General features: G+C 50.1%; 1 protein-coding gene across 1 annotated transcript in view; it reads left to right on the top strand.

Annotated features, from left to right (window-relative positions):
• Positions 1 to 24,171, top strand: part of SCN5A (sodium voltage-gated channel alpha subunit 5) — a 182,307-nt gene that overhangs the window by 89,507 nt on the left and 68,629 nt on the right. The window contains exons 11-16 of the mRNA XM_069084320.1: positions 1,798 to 1,977; positions 3,673 to 4,053; positions 13,283 to 13,415; positions 14,799 to 15,037; positions 23,064 to 23,237; positions 23,461 to 23,817. Of these exons, the coding sequence (XP_068940421.1) occupies positions 1,798 to 1,977; positions 3,673 to 4,053; positions 13,283 to 13,415; positions 14,799 to 15,037; positions 23,064 to 23,237; positions 23,461 to 23,817 (1,464 nt within the window). The remainder of the gene's footprint in view (positions 1 to 1,797; positions 1,978 to 3,672; positions 4,054 to 13,282; positions 13,416 to 14,798; positions 15,038 to 23,063; positions 23,238 to 23,460; positions 23,818 to 24,171) is intronic.

Genomic DNA, 24,171 nt, shown 5'->3' with positions numbered 1-24,171 from the left:
TTTTTTTGTCAGAAAAGTTTGAAAGTCCCCAATTTCATTGAATGTACACCTTTTCCCCGAAAGATTGTGCTCATTTTTTATGGGTAGTTGATTCTTGGTTGCAACCCAAACTTCTTTGCTTTCTGGAATATCATTCCAAGCCCTCCAGTCCTTTAATGTAGAAGCTGCTAAGTCCTGTGTAATCCTGACTGTGGCTCCTTGATATTTGAATTGTTTCTTTCTGGTTGCTTGCAGTATTTTCTCCTTGACCTGAGAGTTTTAGAATTTTACTACAATATTCCTTGGAGTTTTCATTTTAGAATATCTTTCAGGAGGTGATCAGTGAATTTTTTCAATGACTATTTTACCCTCTGGTTCTAGGATATCTAGGACTTCCTTGATAATTTCTTGATGCTGTCCAGGGTCTTTTTTTTTATAATGGCTTTCAGGTAGTCCAATAATGCCTAAATTGTCTCTCCCATATATATTTTCCAGGCTAATTGTCTTTTCAATAAACTATTTTACATTTTCTTCCGTTTTTCTTTCTTTTGATTTTGTTTGACTGATTCTTGATGTCTAATAGAATCATTAGCTTCCACTTTCCCAATTCAATTTTTTAAGCAATTATTTTCTTCAGTTATCTTTTATACCTTCTTTTCCATTTGGCTAAGTCTGCTTTTTAAGCAGCTGTTTTCTTCAGTGTATTTTTTCCATTTGGTCAATTGTATTTTTTAAGGAATTGTTTTCTTCATTCAATTTTTGTACTTTCTTTTCCAAGTTGTTGATTTTCTCTTGCATAACTCTCATTTCTTTCCCCAATTATTCTTCTACCTCTTTTATTTTATTTTTAAAATCCTTTTTGAGATCTTTCAAGAAGGTATTTTGATCTTGAGACCAATTCATCTTTCCCTTTAAAGCTTTGCATGTAGGCATTTTGACATTGTTGTCTTCTTCTGAGTTTGTGTTTTGATCTTCCCTATCCCCATAGTAGCTTTCTGTGGTCAAGGCTCATTTCTGGGTTTTGCTCATTTTTAAGCCTATTTTGTGACTTTTAAAGTTGAGCTCTGCTCCTAGGGCACAGGGGCCACTGTCCTAAACTTCTTGTGCTGGGAGCCAGGGGCTCTATACCAGAGCTAGCTTCCAGGGTTCTCAATTTTCCCACTACACTGGGGTGACCCAGCCTATTGCCACTTGTGCTGGGGTTATGGGACTTGCAGACTTCTGCCCTAGGGCTAGAGACCTCACAGCTAGCCTGTTGTGCCACTGACCTGCTGATCCAGGATCAACAGGCCTCAGCTAATGATCTGTGCTGTGGCTAAGAACGTCCCACTGACTTGACTGGATACTGTCTGCACTTACCATGTGAGACCTTTCTTGAAGTCCTTCTAAGTTATCTTACACTAGAAAGTTGTTTCACTCCATCTTTTTGTGTATTCTGTCACTCCAGAATCTGTTTAGAGCCTTGATTTAACATTGTTTCCAAGGGAAACTGGGGAGAGCTCAGATGGCTTCCTGGCTTCTCTCTGCCATCTTGGCTCTGCCCCCGGTAGATGACATTTTTCATCATGAGTCCTTTGAAATTGTTGTGTATCATCGTATTGATCATTTTATTGACTATTATTATCTTGAGCCCAAACCCATTGACCATAAGAGACCAAAGGAGTTTATCTAGCCACGTCTTTTCTTTTACAGAGAGAAAAACTGAGGCCCAGAGAAGGGTCCAAATTGTCTTTGGTCCTGATTCAGACTGAGCAAATCCAGTACCACCATCAACCCCAGCCACTAACCAGAAAATCCCTACCCTCTTTCCCCCTCTAGGCTCTGACAGCCAGGGGCATGGACACCGTGTCCAGGAGTTCCTTTGAGATGTCTCCCCTTGCCCCAAAGACAGCACCAGACAAGAGGAGCAGGAGGAGAAAGAGACAGTCCTCAGGGACAGAGGACTGTGGGGAAGACAGATTTCCCAAATCAGACTCAGATGATGGTCCTCGGAGAATGGTAATTTCTCCCTCCCCTCAGCACTGCCTTTTTCCCATTCTGATCTTTTGGAGGTATTTCTGTGTCACTGCACCTCCCAAGACACGGACCCCAAAGCTGATCATAGTAAGGACTCCTCATGTAGTCTGACTAAGGCAGAGTGCAGTGGGGTTGACACTCACCTCTCTTGTTCTCCGCACCTTTCAGTTCATGCAGACTCAGTTTTCTCATGTAGAATAGTTGTCCTCCGAGGTCCCATCTGGCTTTTCGGAGTACCCATTTTAAAGATAAGGAAAATGATGCTCATAGAAATTAGATGACCCAGGGTCATACAGACTAATAAGTCTCCCAGGTGGGACATGAATCCTGTGTTCTTTCTTGGATGCCTCATGGTCTGCCAGTTACCTCCCTCCAACTGTATTAGCCAGGGGGCTTAGATCATCAAGATAGGATGAAGGCATTAGTTGAAGGAGACTGCTGTAGCAGCTGCCTCCAAGACACCAGCTCTTGCTAATACTTTAAATATAGTAAGTTCATTGGGCTTAATGAGCCAGGGAGGCTTAATCGCCTTGCAAACCTGCTTAGCCAGAGCTGAAGGGCTAGTGGGGCACTCCACACTTTGGAGTGGTGTCACTCCAGTGCACCTCACCCCCTTTCCTCCATTGCAGCCTGGGGACAGGCAGAGAGGGCCAGTGCCCAGATCCAGGGGCTGGCCTCCCTCTGAGTGGCATTCTGACCCAGCCTGCCCAGCTCAGCAGCTGTAGCATCCCTACTTTTAGTGAGGAGACTTTGGGGAGCTCCTGTCAGAGGGGCTGGGATGGAACCCAGCCACCATCTTCCTAACCCCTCAGGGAGGAAGCTCTTTATCCCAGGATCCTGCCTTTGGCTAGCTATTTGACCTTGGGAGAGGCCATGCTCAGTGCTAGGTGTTGTGGGTACAGTCCTTGCCCATAAGGAGCTTAAAATCTTATGAACAAGAAGGAAGAAACCAAGTATTTCTATCATACTTTGAATGTTACAATCTCTTCAAATATGGGAGACGCAGAAATAATAAGGAGCATCCAAGACAGGTGCAGAGCAGGTGGAAGGCATCTCAGGTGAAGGCTCTGGCCATAAAAGGCCTCCTGGGGAGCCAGGCAGAACCAGCACTGAGTCCTGAAGGAAGTCAGAATCCTCAGTTTTCCCATCTGTGAAATAGAAGTAATACTAATACCAAGACTAACTTCTTCCCATGTGTGTGGTGAGGCTGAAGGAGAGTAAGGCATACAGAGTGCTTTGCCAGCCTCAGAGCCCAGTAGAGAGGGCAGTGGTTTCTTCCACATACTAGGGGCCACACACAGCACTTCTCCTGGAGGAGACAACAGACAGACGACCAGGTACATCCAAGGAGTCTACAGTAGCTAGGAGGTCGTCTCCAAGAGTGCACTGAGTAATGTAGAGCCATTTTCAGGAGGTAGATAAAGTTGGAGTCTGAGTCTGGGGCAGCCACAGTTCCAAGGGTCCCTGCAAGAGGGGCCACATGGAGAGAGCATTTTGTAAGGTGTGAAGAACCCCAGGGATGTGAGCTTTTGATACCTGAGCTGTGATCTCCCCTGGCCACCCTGGGTACAGCTGGGTGGGGGGATGGGGTCACAGATAAGCAGGCACTAGGAAAGAGTGTGGGGCTAGACAACACCTTGACTTGGTCTCCTCGTTCTCCTCTTTTCCCTATCCCAGACCCTTCTAGGCATGAACCATGGCCCCCACAGGAGTTCCCTGAAACGCCGGTCCAGTCACGGCAGCGTCTTCACCTTCCGCCGAAGGGACCTGGGCTCAGAGACAGACTTTGCCGATGATGAGATCAGCACTCCTGGGGAGAGCGAGAGTCACCGGGTGTCCCTCCTGGTGCCCTGGCCTGCTCGGCGGCCCAGCACCCAAAGTCAGGCCAGCCCGGGAGTTCCCACTGCTCCCAACCTCATACACAATGGCAAGAGGAACAGTGCTGTGGACTGCAATGGCGTGGTCTCCCTCTTGGCCACGGGAGTCCCGGAGGCCATGTCCCCTGGCAGTGGCCTCCTGTCTCCCGTGATTCTGGAGAAGCCCCGACCTCCAGACACGGTGAGCCAGCCATTGGGCAGGTAGCTGGTCTATCAGCCCATCACAGAACCTGAGAATTACGAGACCATTGAGGTCGGCACTTGTCCATGTGGGTCTTATCTGTGTGTGTGCATACATGTGCCTGTGTGTGCACACGTGGATGTGCATGTCTGCGACAATGAGAATGGTTCTTTTCTGCATGCTGTGGAGTAGAGCTGTAGGAATTTGGTTCTCAAAGGCCCAAAAGCAGAGCAAACAGAAATTATTTTTCCTGGTGAAGTTTTAGTTTGAACACACCAGAAATGACCATGTGCTTTCTAAAAGGTTGTGTCATCTGTGGCACTTGGGTCACATGGAACAGAGTTGGGGGTTGGGAGAGACCTCAAGAGCCAGGGAGTTCAGCCTCCCCATTTTACAGATGAGGTCTCTGAATCCCAGATCGGGGAAGGGGCCCACTCAGGTAAGAAGCATCCAAGGTGGATTTGAACACAAGTCCTTTGCATCTGTTCCCCTCTGCTGTTTGTAGATGGGGTTCGTATTGGCCACAGGTGAGAGCAGGAGGCTGTACAGTTCCCTTCCAAGTCTAACTTCCTAGGGCTCTGTGATAGCCCAGCCCTCAGTCCCATGCCAGGAGGTCCTTCAGCTTCTGCCTGGATACTTCTGGTGATGAGGAACTCAGTACCCCTGAGGGAAGCCCCCCTTCAATGGGGCCAGCTGTCAGTGTGAGAGTTCACCACTGTATAGAGCTAGAGCTCGCCTCCCTGAGACTGCCATTCCTCGGGCCTGGTTCTGCCCCCTGCCAAGGGACATAGAATAAGGCCAATCTCTCTTCTAAGTGACATACCCACAAATATCTAAAGTCAGCTCTCCACCCATTAGCAAGAGTGGCCTTTATTAGTATCCCCCCCATTTTCTAGCTCTGAGTCCAGGCCCCTGGGAGAGAGCCCAGAGGCACCCGGAGACACAGCCCTTGCCTGGCTTCCAGGATCTGAGGCCCAGACAAAGGAGAGGATTAAGAGATTTCAGAACCAGACAATCTGCAGAGCCCATTTTACCAGTCACAAGGTCTGGGTTTGAATCCTGTCTCTGTTGCTTACCACCTATGTGGGCAATCTCCCTGAACCTCATCTGTACAATGAAGGGATTGAACTGGACTGTAAGAACTAATAAGCCCTAGCTATTATTTACTTTACAAATATCTCATTTGTCCCTCACAACTACTCTGGGAGGAGGATGCTATTATTATCCTCATTGTACAAATGAGGAAACTGAGGCAGGCAAAGGTTAAAGTAACTTGTCCAGGGTCACACAGCTCGTAAGTGACTGAGGCTTCATTTGAACTCGGGTCTTCTTGATTCCAGATGCAGCACTCTCTCCACAGCACCACTAACTGCTTACATGACCTCTGAGGTCCCTTCCTCTTCCCAGGTTCTGCTGTTATTTTACTGAATTTTATCGATTTTATTGATTCCCTTGGTTTTATAGCATATTTACTTCTGGAACCTCTGCCTTCCCCCCAAAAGAGCCCTCTTTGATTGAATGGAATGAATGGATGGATGAAAGAATAAATGATTGAAGGAAGGAAAGGAAAAGCATTTATGATGTGCTTTCTCTGTACCGAGTACGGTGCTAAACACAGACTATCAATACAAAGCAGTACTGCCCCTGCCCCTGCTTCTGTTCTAATAGAGGAGGGTAACCAGAGACAACCATGGTCAGGAAGGGGAGGTTCAAGGAGCTAGAAAGCAGTTACTGACACTTTCTTTCCAAGAATGGCAATGACTAGGTCAGTGAGTCCATTCTCTGCCCCATTTCTTACCTAGCCTCAGTCACTGAATGGGTGTTGCCTCAGAAAAATCTGGGAAAGACTCTTAGCTTGAAAAGGCCAAGGTCTCCCACTGCATCTGGGGTCATCTCCAGCTGTCTTAAATCATCTCACCACTGGACCCAGATGGCTCCAGAGAAGAGAGTGAGGCTGGTGACTTTGCACAGCCCTACCTCACTTATAAGTCATGCCATCACCTTCTTGACGTCGTGGTCCCCTTCGAGAATGAAGGGCAAACAAGTGTTGTGTAGATTCAGTAACCCCAGAGCTAGAAGCGAGAGGGGGAAGGCTGTCTGTATGGTGGGATGGGAAGATGTGATGGGCATAGGCCAACCAAGCAATATACGAGGCTCTCAGCAATTGGGTAAGAGGGTGTCTGGTCAGGACTGGCGTGCCTGCCCTGGGGGACTACAGGGAGAGTTGGGCCCCTCAGCATGACAGGAAATGGCTGGTAATAAAGAAAGCTGCTAACTTCCTACAATGTCTTACACATCTTCTGCCTCTAAATCTATGCCCTGGGCTACACAGCAAGTGATTTCATCCAAATGGTTAGACAACATCCCCCAGCTGCCATCACCCACCTCACCCCCAAAAGGAGGGAGGGACTCCCTCATCTCTTTTCCAGGACAAAGACTGTGATCTCCAGCTCCATGGTCACCATAGGAATTTGGACAAGGAGATCCATGTGTAGGCTAGAGAATCCTCAGGGAGGAGTCATGGCTTGAGTAGAACCTAGGGACAGGTGGGAAGAGACTTCCCTTTCATTCAGGCCAGCTTGCCAGTGGGCTGTAGGAGATCAGAGGAGGAAGAGATCAGATTATGAGAGGGATGGCAGTGGCTGTTTGGGGAAACCTCCCTCTTTGGAGATGAATGCCTCTGAAGGCCACCCCCTCTCCCTCTGCTGGTGGCAGACAGGGACCTGGGCGGGGGAGGCTCTGGGGCCCATGGCCAAGCCATGGCTGACGTCCTGATGTGGGAAATGAAGCAGGTGCTCCCTGAGGCTGGGCTGCCTCCAGTGAGGTCACGGCCCAGAAGGCTCATAGCTTGGGAATTAGATCAGCCCTGGGTAAGTTAATATCATTTCCTAATTTCATTAGGGAGAAAATCATCTCATCTCCACTGCTCATGTCGGGCAGCAGCCACATTCATCCACTTCATTAACCCAAGACTTGGATTTTGCGGATTCTCACATCTGTGGGGCCATTTCTAAAGTTAAAGGAATTAGGGGGGCCAAGATGGGGCCATTTCCAAAGTTAAAGGGATTAGCAGGCCAAGATGGGGCCATTTATGAAACTAACTGAATTAGAAGCCACAGGGCCTGCCTTTCTCCAGCTCAGCCTGAGTCCTTGAGGGGAAACTCCCAGCTGTTTCTCCCCTCCATACTAAGTCTTGAGTCAGCATTCAGGGAGAAGGGATGGTGATGATAGAGAGAGGATCTAGGAATGCTTCATGCCCTCTGTTTGTCCTAATAAGGGGCCAGGCAAGGAGCAGTGTGAATAGAGAGCTGAGTCGTGTAGATGGGCCTGGGTTCAAATCTTACCTCTTGCCTGGACAGATCATTTAGCCTCTATTCTATGCAATGGAGTGGTTGGATTTGTTTGTCAGTCCTCACTCTATGATTCAGTTATTAGAGACCATATCAGAGACCTGACTCTATGGCCAGCCCTCTAACCTCTTGCCTCTAAAAAGATATTATGAGATAGGAAAAGTAGCTTTTCAATCAAAATCCCACCCAGAATTTCTGGGACCAAGGTCTTTAATATGGTGCCACTTTTGGGGGTAGGTCATTGGATCATATATTTAGGATTGATGACCTCAGGGGTCATCAGATCCAACCCCTTCATTTGATAGATGAGACTTGTCACTTAATCCCCCCCTCTGTAACATGAGGAGATCAGACTCCAAGATCATTCCAGCTCCTTGGTCCTCTCTGGTCCTCGGTCTCCTCATGTGTAAGACAAGAGGATTGGCCCAGATGGCCTGTGAGTCCCCTTCAATCTCTGACTCTGTGACCCTCTGAAGAATAAGGCCTTTTCACTGTGTCTGGCACATACATGAAGAGGACCCCCTCATCGTCAGTTATGTTCAGCCTCTCTCCTTGAAGTCCTCCAGAGACAGGGAGCTCCACGGTTCTTGAGGCAGCCACTTTGGGACAGTGTGGGGCAGTGGGTACTGAGAATCAGGAATACCTTGGTTCAAATCCTTTCTCAGGAATTTACTAGCTGAGTGATGCTGGATTGGGCCCTTATCTGTAAAATGAGGTGGTAAGGTGAGATGGGTCTGAGGTCCCTTCTAGAGATAGAGGTATGATACCATACCAGTCATTATGTGGCATTTCCAGACATCAAGCATCCATCGCTCTTGGTTCTGGCCCCTGGGGAGAAACAACAAATCGAATCCCTCCTCCATGTGATGGTCCTACATGTACATGAAGATGCTGTCATATCTGCCTTGAGTCTCTTCTCCTCTAGGCTGAACTTGCGTAGTTCCTTCCTCATACAAGATAGACTCAAATCCCTTCAGCAGTGTGGGCACCTCCTCTGGCTACCTTCCCACTTATCAATACCTTTCTTCAGTCGTGGTGCCTCTCAGAGGAGGCCTGACAGGACAATGGAGCTATCACCTGCCTATTTCTGGAAGCTCCATCCCTCTAAACACAGCCCAACATCACGTTAGCCACATCCCACGGCTGACTCCTGGAGCTTACAGTCTACTAAGACCTCCAGATCTTTTTCAGAACAACTGATATCTAACCATGTATTCTTCACATGGTCCTTGTAAAGTTGATTTCTTATTTTTGTGGAATATGTTACATATATATGTATTAAATTTCATCTTAACAGATTCATCCCAGTGCTCTAGCACAGGGATTGGCAAATCATGACCCATGGGCCAGTCTGCTGGAGAGCCATACACACACAGGTGGGAGGCTGGCTTTGACCCGCAGGCCATAGTTTGCTGAAACTTGCTCTAGCCTGTCAAGATCCATTTGGATTCTGACACTGTGTTAACTCTCCTTCCTAATTTGGTACCACATGCTGTCTTCGCCTTTATCTAAGTCATTGATGGAAATGTTAAGTAGCACAGGGCCAAGCACAGATCCCTGGGACATTCTACTGGAGACCTCTTGTCCACTGACATTGAGTCATTAACAACTTTTCTTTGAGGTGGGCCATGCAGTCTGTCTCGTCCATCTCTCTCAATCTTTTACAAGACACTTTAGCCAAAGACTTGCCAAAATCCAGGTACCCTCATTCCCTTCATCTAATGGTTTAGTTATCCTGTTTGCCTCAGTTTCCTTGTCTGTAAAATGAGCTGAAGAAGAAAATGGCAAACTATTCCAGTGTCTTTGCCAAGAAAACTCCAAATGGGGCCATGGAGGGTCCCCCATGACTGAAAAACAGCTCAACAACAACCATCACAGAGTCTGCATCACACTCGGCTTGTGATGAAGCCATAGAGTGATTTGGGAGTCGTTGCTTTCCTCTCTGGGTGTTTGTCACCCATCTCCTTAATAACTCCTTCCAGGATCTTTCTGCCCACTCACTGACCTCACTTTACAGTAAAGGCTTGGTTCTCTTCCTTTGCTCTCTTGCCTCTCTCCACTCTTTCGCTATCTCACCTACTGTCCACAGTCTTTCAGAGGCCCCTGGCACATCTTCTGGGCCTGAGAACTTGAGTTTATCCAGGGCAGTGAAATGCTTGTTCCCTGTCTCCTTCCTGATCTTGGGGATCAGCTCCCTCCTGCTCACTTCTGTTGGCATCTCCAGTCTAAAAACCATTCCCCGTAGTGGAGAAAATACAAAGTAAGAACTGGGCGGCCCTTTTGTCTGTTGCCATCATCCCATCCACCCCAAGCAAAGATCCTGTACCTTCTTTAGACCTTCTGTTCTCTGGGCCTCCGTTTCCCCCTCTGTAAAATGAGGCAAATAAACTAAATGACCCCCAAGCTCCCACCTTTAAAATCTAAAATGCTATGAGAACAAACTCCAGTCAGCATCTCTGGAACTTGTACCCCCTGGTCCTGCTCCTCCTCTTGGAGGCCAATGGGGGGGTCTAGCCCTTCTTGCAGAAGAGAACCATTCAGATGCTTAAATATGGCAGCCCATGTGGCCTCCATAGTCAAGGGCTCTTAAACCGGGGGGTCCATGGATTCTGGTTTGTTTGACTACTTTGAAACTTCATTCCAATGGAATTGGTTTCCTTCATGATTCCATGCTTTTTATCTGATGCATTTTAAGCCATTATCCTGAGGAGTTCACACTGAGTTTCAACATGATTGATTTCCTGTGAAGTCCTATGTATTTTCTTCCATGCATTTTAAACCCTGGTTGGAAGAAGGGGCTCGCCATCCACTCCATCCGACCACTAAGGGGGTGGGGCTAGAGGGTCCATGACACAGACAAGCCTTCTCTTCCAGGCTAAGCAGCTTCAGTGGGTCCTCCTAAAGCACTGACCCCTCTCCCTCCCATGTCCGTCCTCTGGCATATTATCCAAGTGCCTCGTAAGCCAGGAGCCAGGACCAAGCACAGCAGCGTTTCAGGTGTGCCCTGATGGAGTCTGAAAAGCATGCCATGCCCTTTGCCACCCCTGTCCTGGATGTGCCCCTTATCCAGAGGCCGCCCAACATCACATTTCACTGGTGCCCTGGCTGGCTCATCCTGCACTTGTAATCCATTAAAGCCTTCTGGTTGTGGATTCTTAGGGGACTGGAGGGGGGAGGGACCTTGGAGAGCTGACAGGTCAGTCCCCCCACTTTACAGATGAGGAGCTTGGGGCCCAGAGAGGGTAAGTGACCCACAGGAGGCCACACAGTGAGCTGACAGGAACATTATTCAGGCCAGCAGGTCAAGTTTGTCCAGAGTAAGTGTAGAGCCTGAGGGGCATCTCTGATCGGCTTCCCAGGGCAGCCTGTCAGAAAATGCTGAGGCAGTCACTCCTTTCCTAGTGGCTTTCCCCAGGCCATATCCTGCCCAGCCAGATGGGCTGGCCTTCTGTGCTTTGGGCTCTCATTGATAACAATGTGGCTTGGGCTGAGGATGGAGCCCTGTGGCTCCCCAGGCACACATCGATCACCCTTTGGTCCCACTTGTTAATGGATCTCCCACACGGCCCCTCACTTTGGATCAATCCCTCTTCCTGGCCCCCCATGGGTGCTACTTGTTTACCAGGCATGGCTGGCAGAAAGGAGGCTGGGGGGTGAGGGGGGTGGGACAGATGGGCGACCTGACTCATCCAAATGAGATGCCACATAACGCGCCTTGAAAACTTAAGTGTTCTGAGAATGCTTTTATTTTCATTACTAATACTCACATTCTGCCGTGTTGGTGGGAAGAACTCTGGCTTCAGCAGCCAAGGTCCCGATCCTGGCCTGCCCTTGACTGGCTCTGACATCCCAGGCAAATGTTTCCTGTTCTCTGGACTTCAGCTTCCCCAACTTTAAAATGGGGTGGGGGGGATAGGATGTGATGATCCCCAAGGCCCCTCCAAGGGTCAGCAGGTGGCACAGCAGATAGAAAGCAGGCCCACGGCTCAAGTCCAGTCTGGCGTCAGACACTCCGGGCTGTATGACCTGGGCAAGTCCCTGTTAGCCTCAGTTTCCTCATCTGTAAAATGAACTGAAGAAGGAAATGGCAAATCACTCCAGGATCTTTGCCACACAGGGTCACTGAGAGTTGGGTACGATTGAAAATGACTGAGCGACAACAAAGGCCCTTCTGGGCCTCCCTCAATCCTTCTTTGGTCCCATGTTACAGAGGAGGAAACAGCAGTTTTGAAGAGGTGGGTTTGGGTAGGGAGTCTGAGGTGCCTCCAAGGGCCCAAGAAGTCAGTGGAGCCTGGACAGGCCTCAGTCAATCAGTCAACAAAGATTTGTCAAACTTTTAACATGTGCCTGGCATTGTACTACACACTGGGGCTACTGAAATGACAAAACAGCCACTGCCCAAAGGGAGCTCATGGGGGGATGGCATGGGAATAACTTTGGACAAGCAAGATGGAGTCAGGACAGACTGGAAATGGTCAGTGGAGAGAAGGCACTAGAAACAGTGGAGCCCCAGAAAGGCTTCCTGGAAAAGGCAGAATCTTTGCTGGGACTGAAAAACAGAGGAGACAAATCCTCTGTGTCCTAGAAGAGAGGTGATGGGGACTGAGACGTGAGACAAGGCAGGACTGGGGGAAGGGGCCTGGCTGAGAGGAGGCGGGGAGGCTGGCCTTGTGCTGTCCCAGAGCAGAGGGGAGGCTCAGGGAGAAGGGGCCTGGCTGAGAGGAGGTGGGGAGGCTGGCCTTGTGCTGCCCCAGAGCAGATGGGGTAGGACTCAAGGGGCCTCAGAAGGGCCCGCAGGCATCCCCCTCCCTCAAGCACTGACTCTGCTCGTCTAGTCTTCAGGTCTAGAACAGACGGTGTTTCTGCATTTGTGGTATGAATTATTCATTCCTTATGATACTTAATATGAACTAGACACACTAGTGTCTCATCTGAAAGCACACAGGCTGCCCAAGAGGGTAGTAGGGTCAGGAGAAGGCAGGGCCTGCAGGGCCTTTTGCTCCCTTGAAGTCATCTGCTTTCCAAAGGCCCAGGAGGGCCCTGGAGTGGAGGCAAGAGCAGAAGGGCTAGGGAGGCTGAGGAGGGTATGGGGAAGGTCGAGGAGCCCCAGAGAGAGGCCCCTTCTCTGAAAAGGAGAGAATGGGGCAGATGGCCTCCAAGGTCCCCCAGCTCTAGTGCTGCCCAGTAACTGGGGAAAGGGTCTGGCTGGGGTAGCCAGGCTGGAATACTCTGTGAGAGCAGACAACACAAAGTCTGGGGTGGGGTGTTGAAATTCACATGTTTATAATCACCCTGAAACATCAGTTGGCTGGACAGTGGCCCTGACTTCTCCAGGGGCCACTGCTCCCAAGCCTAAGGGCTGCCGGCAGATCTCCCTAGGGTAGTCCCAGCAGGTATTCCTGACCCCAGCAGTGAGGTACAGCAGGTCACACTGCTGGTCAGGTCTAAGACCTGCTTTGCAAATCTTTTTCCATCCAGAACCATGATATTCTTGGCATGAGACACTCTGGGTGTAGAAACTCCATCCCCTTATACAGATCAGCCACTCATCTGTAGCTCAGGCAGATGCCTGGCCCAGCAGAGTTTACCTGGCCTGCTCAGGGCGGCACAGCCAGGGGTGTCAATCCAGAGGATGTCAGTGTTTCTGGACCAGTGTCCATGCAGGAAGATGGTGCAGTGGGGAGGATTCAGCTGGGAGACAGGAAGGCTTGAGTTCGAATCTCCCTTCAGGTCTCTCAGCCTTGTTTCCTTGGCTCTAATATGGGAACAGTGATAACAGCTACATTGCAGGGTGTTATGGGGATCCAGTAAGCCACTCTCTGTCGTGCTTTTTGCGGACCTTAAAGCCTGACATACATGTTGGCTGTTGCCCTCCCCAGACCTCAGTGTCGGAAGAAGTCAGTAAGAAGCAGCTGCTGATGCCCCAGCGCCTGTCCCTGGAGTACTTTGAGGAGCCGCATGAGCGGCAGCGGGCCTTGAGCGCCGTCAGCGTCATCACCAGCGCCCTGGAAGGTCAGTTTGAGGGCCTGGGACCCCTCATGCCCAGCCGGCCCTTCCCATGGACCTTCCTCAGGCTCCACCCCAGCCAGGCACTTCCTGGGCTCAGTCACGAGGGTGGGAGCCTGACCCCTGGGGCTCAAGGCCCTTTGGGCCCAGCCAGTCAGCCCCTCACCTCAGGCTTGGGGGGCCCAGAAATAATGAAGGCTTGATTGAGGCCAGACCACTACATCAGTCACTGTGGGTGGGGTGAGAGCTTCTTTCTTCCCCAGGGTAGGAGCTTCTACCCCTTCTCACATTGGGAATGTAGTACAAAGGCCTGGTTCTGAAGTTAGGACCTGGGTTCATATCCCACCTCTGATCCTTATGATCCAATGTGTCCTTGGACAAGTAATTTCAGCTTCCTGGGCCTCATCATGTCATCTCTGAAATAAGGGGCTTTGACTCTAGGGGACACCTGAGAGGCCATCTGATCCAACACCCTCATTTTACAGATGGTAGAACTGAGTCCCCAAGAAGGGTAGGGACTTGCCCAAGGTCACACAACTGGTAAAAGGCAGAGCTGATTCAGTGTGATTCAGTATTTCCATCACATACTCACCTCTTAATTTCTGTACAAAACCAAATTATTAAGTGTGTCCCTCCACCTCCCCTGGTAGTCAGAAGGGGAAGGGACTTGAGCGATTCCTAGGACCATGAAATTGGAGCCAGAAGTGACCTTACAGCCCATCTAGCCCACCTCCCAACCCCCATGTCACATGTGAAGAAACTGAGGCCCAGGGAAATAATGGGAATTGCCCAGTGTCACGGAGCTCCTAAGTGGCAGCACTAGAATTCAAACTCGGGCCCTGCGGCTCCAGGTCCAGCACCCTTTCCCCAGAGGCCACCCTGTTTCCAATGACACCATCTAAGTAGTGTTAGCAGTGTAGAAACCATGTGAATGGGGGAGGTAGCCAGTGCAGACAGTAGTGGTCCAGTGATAGAAATGGTGGGAGCTGGCATTTAGACAGTGATTTAAAGGTGTCCCAAGCCCTAGGTACCCATTGTTATAGCAGCCTTAGGAGGTGGGTGCTACTGGGGTCTCCAGATGAGGAAACTGAGACCCGGGGAAACTCTCCTAGGACTCCAAAGCCATTTCTGGTCTATGTGCCATGCAGAATTCATTCACATGACAAGTGCCAGCTGTGCCTCTTGCTGTGTGGGACCTTGGGCAGGTGGATTCCCTTCCCTGGGCCTCAGTTTCCTCTCCTGTACAGTGCTAGAGTTGGACTAAGTAATCTCTAAGCCCGCCCTTTCCAAGTTCGCCATCTTGTCCCCATCTTTCTGTGCTCTCCTGGGGGCTCATGCCTGGGGGCCTGGGTGTCCCCACACCCCCCATGGCCAAGTTCTCCTCCCCAGAGCTGGAGGAGTCGCACCGGAAGTGTCCCCCCTGCTGGAACCACTTTGCTCAGAATTATCTGATCTGGGAGTGCTGCCCCCTGTGGCTGACTATTAAGAAGAAGGTCAAGTTCGTCGTGATGGACCCTTTCACCGACCTCACCATCACCATCTGCATTGTGCTCAACACCCTGTTCATGGCACTCGAGCATTACAACATGACACCCGATTTCGAGGAGATGCTGCAGGTTGGCAACCTGGTAAGAGAGATGGGGAGCCCGGGAGTCCCCGTGGCATGGGCACAGCCGTCCTGGGGTGGGGGGAGATATGGGCCCAGCCTCAGGGATTCCCTAAAGCCTCTCAGGACAGCCAAGTGCCATGGTGCCAAGAGCTCTTGCAGTGATGGGGCAGAGGGAGCCCGGAATCAGGAAGACCCAAGTTCAGATCTGACCTCAGATATTGACCGGCTGTGTGCCCCTGTGCCTCAGTTTCCTCATCTGTAAAAGGACTGTAGATTCTAAAGCAATGACCCTATGACCACACAAGGGGACAAAGAGTTCCACTCATTTTGCTTGGTGCTAGGGGGTAGAACGAGGGCTGGACAGAAGTGCAGAGAGGGAGATTTAGGCCTGATGTTCAGAAAAGCTCACTAACCCTTCAGGATGTCCCAGAGGTGGCGGGCTCTCCCTGCCTGGAGCTTCAGCAGTAAGAAGGGTCTGATAAGGATTCCTTATTGTGTATCAGGAACGTTGCTTCCAATTCTAAACCTCACAGCACTTAGTGTAGTGTCTGGCACACAATAGGAGCTGGATAAGTGTTGATTGATTGGGTCAGTGCAGGAAGAGACCCAGACGTGGCAATGGGGAGCGCCTGGTCTGGGGGGAGAAGCTGGAGCTGCTCTACATAGGGCCTCAGGCCTTCCTACATAGGAAGCCTCCAGCAGGCCCCCAGTCTCAGCAGAGACTTGGCTAGTCTAGTGGGGAGTCCAAACATGCGGGGGGACACCACTCAGAGATATTTCCAGGACCTGTAGGCAGGCACTGTTTACTCTGTGTGTGTGTGTGTGTGTGTGATGTGAACCCATGTCTCCTAAATCAAGATCCAGAACTCTACCCACTACACAATGATACCCCTCTAAGGGGGCAAGACACCCAGCTTCTAGTCCCACATGGACTGTGGTGCATTTCAGGGCCTTAGGCAGATCATTACTTCTCTGGGAACAAACGATTTCTACCCCTTCAAAACAATTTTTCGCTGGCCTGGGAATGGACATGGAGTGATGCGGGAAGAGAAGGGACTGAAAGCAGAAATGGTTCAGGCCTCCCTGGAGACTAAAACAGGTCAGGGTGTGTGGCTATTACAGCGAGGCCCTGGCAATGATTTCATTATCTGCTCAGGTTTGCAGAAGTAAAACATGACAGGTGTCCTCTGACGACCAGCTTCTGTGTGGGCTCCACCAGATCGTTCATAACACATGCTATACCTGCAGCCTTGGGCTGGATATTCCCAGCATCCTCCAGCATCTAAAAATAGCAGGTTCCCTACCGTCTGACAGGTCTCACAAACTGAAGGGTTTACCTTCCTGAAGCAATTTATTGCTTGGCAAAACCATCGACTCTGAGCCAAGCTGTGCCCAACACTCATTCCTAAACTGTCACCAAAACGATCCTGCTTCTGGGGGATTTATGTGTCTTTACTTTGCTCCTCTAAGTGAACACGGCAACAAAAAAGGTTCATGAAAGTTGGCAGGAGGCTTTCAAAGCAAGAGAACGTGGTGGTTGTTCTGCGGGGGTAGTTCCCCGGAAGGCCATTCGCTACATTTGAATCAGATTTGGGTTGTAGTGGTTGTGTTGAGGGTGGGTGGTGGACAGAAGGGGTCACAGCTGTGTTGGGTCATGGTTAGGCTGCAATGGTGTTGCGATCACATGTGTGATTGTGTTTATGTTGTGCTGTGCAGGACTTGCTATTAGAGCATGTTGTGACTGTATTGGCATATGACTGAACTTTGTTGCAATGTGGTTGGTTTTCTGTTACTTTGGTCTGTGATGGGTTGGATTATGATTCTGTTACCATTAAATGGGACTTTGTTACATTGTGGCCGGGTGACCACTGGTGAGGATTAGGTTGTTGCTGAATCGGGTTGTCTTGTAATTGTGTTGCATGCCATTGGACATTATTAAAGTGTTCTTGAGTTTATATAGTGGGTTGGTCACATTTGTGTTGGGTTGGGATAAAGTTAGATTGAATTATTTTGTTGGTACTAGGCTAGGATCAGTTGCAATGTAGTGTTGGGTAGCATTGGGTTTGGGTAGGTTGCAGTTGGGTTCTGTTGGTATGTGATTCAGTTACATGTTAATCGCGTTGGCATATAGTTGGACTTTGAATCACGATTGGGTTGTAGTGTTGGATTGGGATATGACTGGCTTAATATTAGCTAATAATTGCTTCCATTTACATAATGGCTTAAGGTTTGCCAAGCACTTTACATGTTAACTCATTTGATCTCTTATGTGGTAATTGTGTTGGCATGTGTTTAGACTGTTTCAGTGTGGTTGGGTGGCAGTTGGACTGTGTTAGGATGTAACTGGGTTAAATTGGGATTGAATTAGAATGGATTGGGTTGCATTGGTTGCTGTTGGGTTGTGGCAGTTGTGAGCAGATTGTACCTTCTTGTACTTTGAGGTGATTGCTCATTTGAACCCAAAGGTCAAGGGGTTGGCATGGAGGAGACCAAATGGAATAAAAAAAAAGAACCAAAGTGACTTGGAAACACTTTAGGCAAAGCATTTTCTAAGAGCAGGAAAGTCCAGACTTGTCCTCAATGATTACATCACCTTGGCCACTTGTTATTCTTCTGGCAAACTCTCTTTTCATTGGGAGCAGCCTGGCTTTGGAGACTGTCCATAGCAAGCAGAAAGTTCTAGTTGATTTTTGTGCATGGGAGCCGTCCATTTTAGCCAAACATTTAACAGCAGAGTTCTCATGCCACCCTGGTACACAAGATGGAGATGGGCAGGTTCAATGAGAATCTACTTTCAGTTATCAGTGGCTTAGCAGTGAATGATAATCCAGGGCATAATACTAATCCAGCTAGGCAAATTCAGAAAGGATTATATAGCTGGATCCAAAGTCATTAATGGGTTGATATAAATCCAGAAGAAAGTCTCTAAGGGAGTGCTTCAAGGATCTCTCTTTGACCTTAGGCTGTTCAACTCATTTTTTTTATCAGTGCCTTGACCCACCTGTCAAATTTGCAGACAGCTAAGTTAGGACAGAGAGGTAACTCATGGAATGATATATCAGACCAAAAAGCTCTTAGCAAGCTAGAACAATGAGCTGTGTCTACGTGCATCAAATCTGATAAAAATCAATGTAAAGTTTTACCTCTGGGGTCAAAAAATCAAGTTCATAGAGGAGGGAAGGCAGGGGGTGGGGGTGGGCAGACAGTAGTTGATAGGAAAGAGACAAGGACAAGCTTTCAGTGAGCCAGCAGTGAGACATGGAAGCCACTATAAGCAATGCCAGCCTAGGCAGCATTTGTCTTCAGCCTCTTGTATGCACCTGAGGCATAATGTCCAGAACAAGAGAGATTAGAGTGCCAGCTACCATTCGGTGCCCTTGGCAGATGATACCTGGGGGATTGTGTTCAGATCTGGTACCATATTTTAGGAAGGATGCTGACAAGGTGGAGAATGTACAGAAAAGGATGAGGTGGGTGGTGAGGGCCTCCAAGGTGAGGCCATACAATGACTGTGTAGCTTATAGAACAGAAATCAATTTTCCCCCAAACCCTCCCCTCTTCAGAATGACCTTATATGTCATGGCTCCACCCTCCTTCTAATCACCAGAACTATAACCTAGGTGCCATCCTTGGCTCCTCACTCTCTCAGCCCCCACATCCAATATGTTGGCAAGTCTTGTTTCTTCACAACACTTCTCAGAAATGGCCCCTTCTCTCCTCTAACACTTTCCAGCCCCTGGTGCAGACCCTCATCACCTCCCACCTGGACTATTATAATAGCCTGCTTTGGGGGGGGGGGGTAATCTGCCTGTCTCAAGTCTCTCCCCACTCCAATAAATCCTCCACTCAGTCAGCAAAGTGACTGCTAGCCCCCTACTCAATAAACTCCAGTGGCTCCCGATGGCCTCCATCATCAAATGTAAAGTCCTCTGTTTGACATTGGTGGCCCCTCCCTTCTCCCTGCCACACTGGCCTTCTGACACTCAGTATATATAACGCTCCTGCTCTTTCACTATCTATCTCCTATTCCTGGAATGTTCTCCGTTCTCATCTTCACCTTGCTTTCCCAGCCTCTTTCAAAACTCAGTTCAAACCCTACTGCCTGCAGGAGGCCTCTGCAGTGCTCCTGAGGCACTCTTTGCGAGATTGCCCACCACATCTGCAGTCTGTTACCTGCAGGTCCACGGCTCCTTGCATGTTGCCTCCTTCTAGAACGTGAGCCTCCTGAGGGCAGAGCTTGCTTTCTGGCCATCCCAGAGCTTAGCATAGTACCTGGTACTTAGTAGGCACTTCATGGATTCTTGATTGACTGATTGATTGTAGAAGAGACTGTTAGAATGGGCATACTGACTTTCTTCAAGTCATGTGAAAGAGGAATGAGCTCTGCTCCACTTGGCCCCAGAGAGCAGAGCTGAGAGACCTGGAAGGAAGTCACTGAGGGGTCAGGTTAGACTGGACACAGGAGAAAAACTTTCCAGGCTTTCCCAAGCCCCACTACCTGTGCCCAGCTCTTCCTCCACATCTGCCTCCCAGTGGGTCATGAACTCTGCCCTGGAGCTGGGGCTCTGAACCAGGGCCTCCAGAACATTCCCAGACATGTGTCACATACCCAACACCCCTCCCCTGCTTTCTAACTGCACTTTATGTCCTACCCAGAAGAATGTAAACTGCCTGAGGGAAGGGACTCTAGCTTGTATGTATTTGTACCCCAGTTCTTAGCACAGGGACTGGCACATAAGGAGCAGTAACTAATGCTTTCTCACTCCTTCATTTGTCCCTAAAAATCAGAAGTCTCCCAAAGTGGAATAGTGCTCAGCCCTGCCTGGTCTTGGCTCCATTCTGAGGGGGAGGGTAGGAAGAGGAGACACAGATCCTGTCCTCAGGAAGTTCCCAGTCTGGTTGGAGAGATGACTCCTCTCTTTGGAACAATCAAGGAACAAGCCAGGAAGGGTGGGATTGTGGGTGGTCAGAGGTGGGGCAGTTGGTATGAGCTGAAGATGTCAGGAGGCTCCCTTGGGACAATTAGAATGAGTGTGGAGAACTAAAGGGTGGCCTTGGAGGCAGGCCAGCCACCGTGAACAAAGACATGAATGTGGAGCGGGCATTTGTTTGGGGGGATGGGCTGGAGCAGGGAGGGAGGACACCAGCCTGGTGATCTTCCCTTGTCATTCCCCAGGGAGTTCAGAGCAGCCCCCACTGGTTCAAATGAGGTCACTTCCTCGGCCCCCTCCTCCCAACAGCATGGGTCCAGATAATCTGAGAATCACTGGCATTCGCTGGGAGCAGGGGTGTCCTTAGCACAGGGCTGGGCACCCAGCAGGCCCTCAGTGAAGGAGGACTTCTGGGGTGATTGACTCACCCAGGATTCCTCCCCCTGACTCACCCTTCAGTGGAGTTCCATCAGGGCTGCCAGCTGCCCTCAATCTGTCCTCTAGGGTTCAGACAGAATTGGGTTATGGAATCTTGAAACCCCCCTGTTTCATCTTTATTCTTGTTGATTGCTGGGCTCTCTGAGACATGTTCCCAGCACCCTTTGCAGCTGCAGAGCCTTCCCAGGGGCTTCACCCTCCATCCATAACTTCTGGCTTCTAGACTGCCTGGTCCTTTGGGGGCCATCCAATGCAACATTTCTGAATCCCCTCTTATTGGCCAGGGACTAGACTCGGGGCTGGGGATACAAAGGGAAAAAAAGGAGTTAAAGACTGCCTGCAGGGAGCCCCCAGTCTACTGATAGGAAAGGGAACAGCATCAATAAATTTATTAAGGACTGTTATGTGCCAAACACTATTACAGGCTGGGAAGACTCATCCCCCCCCCAAAAAAAAATTAAACAGTGCCTTCCTCAGGAAGTTAGCACTCTACCAGAAGAGATGGCATGTATACAGTAAGGAATTACTGTGAGGCCCAGGAAAGGACTCATTGCCAGAGGTGACCACTGGCCTTGAAGCAAGCCAGGCATGGGAAGAGGCAGGGGGGAGGTATATTCCCAGGATGAAGGGGGCCCCTCATGCAAAGGCACAGCCCTGGGAGATGGGCCCTGGATGTGGCACAGTTCAGGACAGGTACAAGCAAGGGGCTTGAGGCTTCTGACCCACAGGGACTTCCCTGAGACGATGGTGTGGGAGAAAGATGAGGGTCTGCTGTCCTTGCGTAGCCGTGTTGTGTAATGGGACTGGAAAGGGAGAGCTTCCGGCCAGGGAGAGCTTGAGAATGTTTCTTCTGCAGAACTGCGTGTTACCTTCACCAGAGATTTCAGTCACGCAGAGTGACAGCTGTGGCCGGGGGCCATGGGCGCTGCACTCTGTTAGCACGAGCCCTCTGGCGGCTTCCCAGTTATTAATGATTATTTCTTTATTGCTCTGACGGATAATAATCCTCCTACACATCTGTGCATTTCATTCTTAAGCATTCATCCTATTCATTTCAGCCCTCTAAGGCTTTGTCAGTTGTTAGGAGTGGCTTTCCCCTCCTGACTCTCCCCCCAGGCAGACTCCAGCTCCTTCAGGAGTGGGGGCCCAGGCAGTGAGTCCCTCTGACCTCAGCCAGGCAGGCCTTAGACAGTAACTAGGAGGCCCTGGGTAACTTCATATTCTCCGGGAAGCGGGGGCATCCACTGGTTGTTTCCCCTTTGCCCTCAGCAGCTAGGCCCAGGATGGATGGGCAAAAGGAAGGTTGTAGGTTTGGGGCTGACGGGATCACAGGGGTGAGGGACGAAGGGGAGGAAGCCTCAAATCTGGTCTTAGAGGACCTGGATTCAGGCTGAGGTTTGGCCGGTTACTACCTCTGGAGTCTACACCAGTCACTTCCCTGGTCTGGAGCTCAGTCTCCTCATCTGTAAAACAGGAGCATTGGATGAGATGACCTTGTGGTGCAGGGGGAAATTACAGAATTTGGCATCAATGGACCAGCATTCAAGTCCTCCCCCTCCCACTTAATGTGACCTTGGACAAGTCACAAGTTCTCTGCTCCAAATGAGGGGGTCGTCCTTTCAGCTTTAAATTGAGTCTCTTCAATGACATCATGGCTTAAAATCTACAATCTAGCCCAGACCCTTCATTTCAAAGATGAGGAAAGTGAGACCCAGCAAGGTCCAGGGTCTGAGGATCATTAGATTGCTACAGCCACCTGGACAGTGTCCTCTCCACCAGCACCACAGAAGAGGAAGCAGGGCTGGGCAGTGGGGCCTCTGCCACCCAGAGGCTGAGGATGAGGCCCCTGTGCCCAGAAGGCTCTCCCTTCTTCTCTACCCTTTAGGATGCTGATGCCCCTGCCATTCCCCACCACCACCATTCAATTACTTCATCTAGACACTAAACCGATGACTTTATTAGTGTAAGGAATAATGATAATAATAATTACTAGCATTCATCTGGTGTTTTTAAGGTTTGCAAGGTGCTTTACAAACATCTCATTTGCTCCTCACAGAATCTCTGGGAGGTAGGGGCTGTTATCCCCATTTTACAGATGAGGAGACTGAGGCAGGCAGGGGCTAAGTAACTTGCCCAGGGTCACCCAGCCAGTGTCCTAGGTGGGTCATCCTGAAGCTAACTTTCTTCCACAGTGCCTGCCTCTCTCACTTCATCTATATCTTGAATTTACTCACCTGTGTACATATTTCCACATTGCCCCCACCCAATGGAATGTAAGCTCCCTGAGGGCAGACGCTGCCTTTGTCTCCCCAGTGCCTAGCACCACTCCTGGCATATAGTAGGTCCCTAACAGAAGTTTGTTGGTTTGAATTGGATTGAAGGGAGGAGCTGGGGAGGGGCCAAACCTGGAGCCTCAGCCCCCAGCTTTGTCTCCAACTTCCTTTTTCGTGGTCTGGACAAGGGCCCCCGCTTCTGTCTGGCCTCCCCTTTGCCAAGGCTTCCCCATCCTCCCTCTCTTGTTGTCCACCCCCAGGGCTGCTGGGAGGACTGGACAAGACAGGGGGTGGAGAGAGGAGTGGAAGACGCCCTTTGGGCAGTGGGCAGTGCTGCTCAGTGGCCGGGGCACTGGCTGTCCTCTCTGGGGCCCTGGAGGTCACACTTCCCCTCCCACCCCAGGTGTTCACTGGCATCTTCACGGCAGAAATGACCTTCAAGATCATCGCCCTGGACCCCTACTACTACTTCCAGCAGGGCTGGAACATCTTCGACAGCATCATTGTCATTCTGAGCCTCATGGAGTTGGGCCTGTCCCGTATGGGGAACCTGTCTGTGCTGCGCTCCTTCCGCCTGGTAAGGTCCCTCCTCCCCCAGCTTTCCATGCCTTCCTGGGAGCTCTCCAGACTAGGTCCAGAGTCAGGACCCAGTTCAGATCCCAGCTGTGCCCTTTGCTACCTGTAGGAATTGGGGCAGATCATGCCCCCTCTGCCTCAGTTTCCTCCTTTGTAAAGTGAAGGGGCTGGCCCAGATGGTTCCAGATCCTAAATCCATTGTCTTTTCCACCTTCTGTTCCCAGCTGAGAGTCTTCAAACTGGCCAAGTCCTGGCCTACCCTGAACACCCTCATCAAGATCATTGGCAACTCGGTGGGGGCGCTGGGCAACCTGACTCTGGTGCTGGCCATCATCGTCTTCATCTTCGCCGTGGTGGGCATGCAGCTGTTCGGGAAGAACTACTCAGAGGAGAGGCATCGTATCAGCAGCTCAGGCCTGCTGCCTCGCTGGCACATGATGGACTTCTTCCACGCCTTCCTCATCATCTTCCGCATTCTCTGTGGAGAGTGGATAGAGACCATGTGGGACTGCATGGAGGTGTCTGGCCAGTCCTTGTGCCTGCTTGTCTTCCTCCTTGTGATGGTCATTGGCAACCTGGTGGTGAGTGCTTCCCTGGCCATTCGTCCCTCCCGTCCATAGATACAGCCCCTGTGGGTGGGGCAGGTGCTGTGGGGGATGCCAAGGGGAAGAAGAAAAATAGAAGAGAAGCTAGTCTAGCAGGGGGCCTCAAGACAGGGAGTGACCCACGTGATGTGAAAGTACGGGGAGATGAGCTGTGGAGGTGGGGAAGGAAATTCCATTGCAACAAAGCTGTTAGAATATAAAATGGGAACTGTTTCATTCTTAGCATTTGTATCACCAGAAACCAACCTGGTACTTGGCTCATAAACAAAAGATGGCCTGGTAGCTAGAGTGATGGGCTTAGATGCAGGAAGTCCTACGTTCAAATGTCAC

This window comes from Petaurus breviceps, unplaced genomic scaffold (assembly GCF_028583685.1).
Source record: "Petaurus breviceps papuanus isolate PSGF00001 unplaced genomic scaffold, PetGlider_PUasm1.0 174, whole genome shotgun sequence".
NCBI lineage: Eukaryota > Metazoa > Chordata > Mammalia > Diprotodontia > Petauridae > Petaurus > Petaurus breviceps.
Note: the sequence above shows the minus strand (reverse complement) of the source record. Positions and strands in the feature narration are given on the sequence as shown.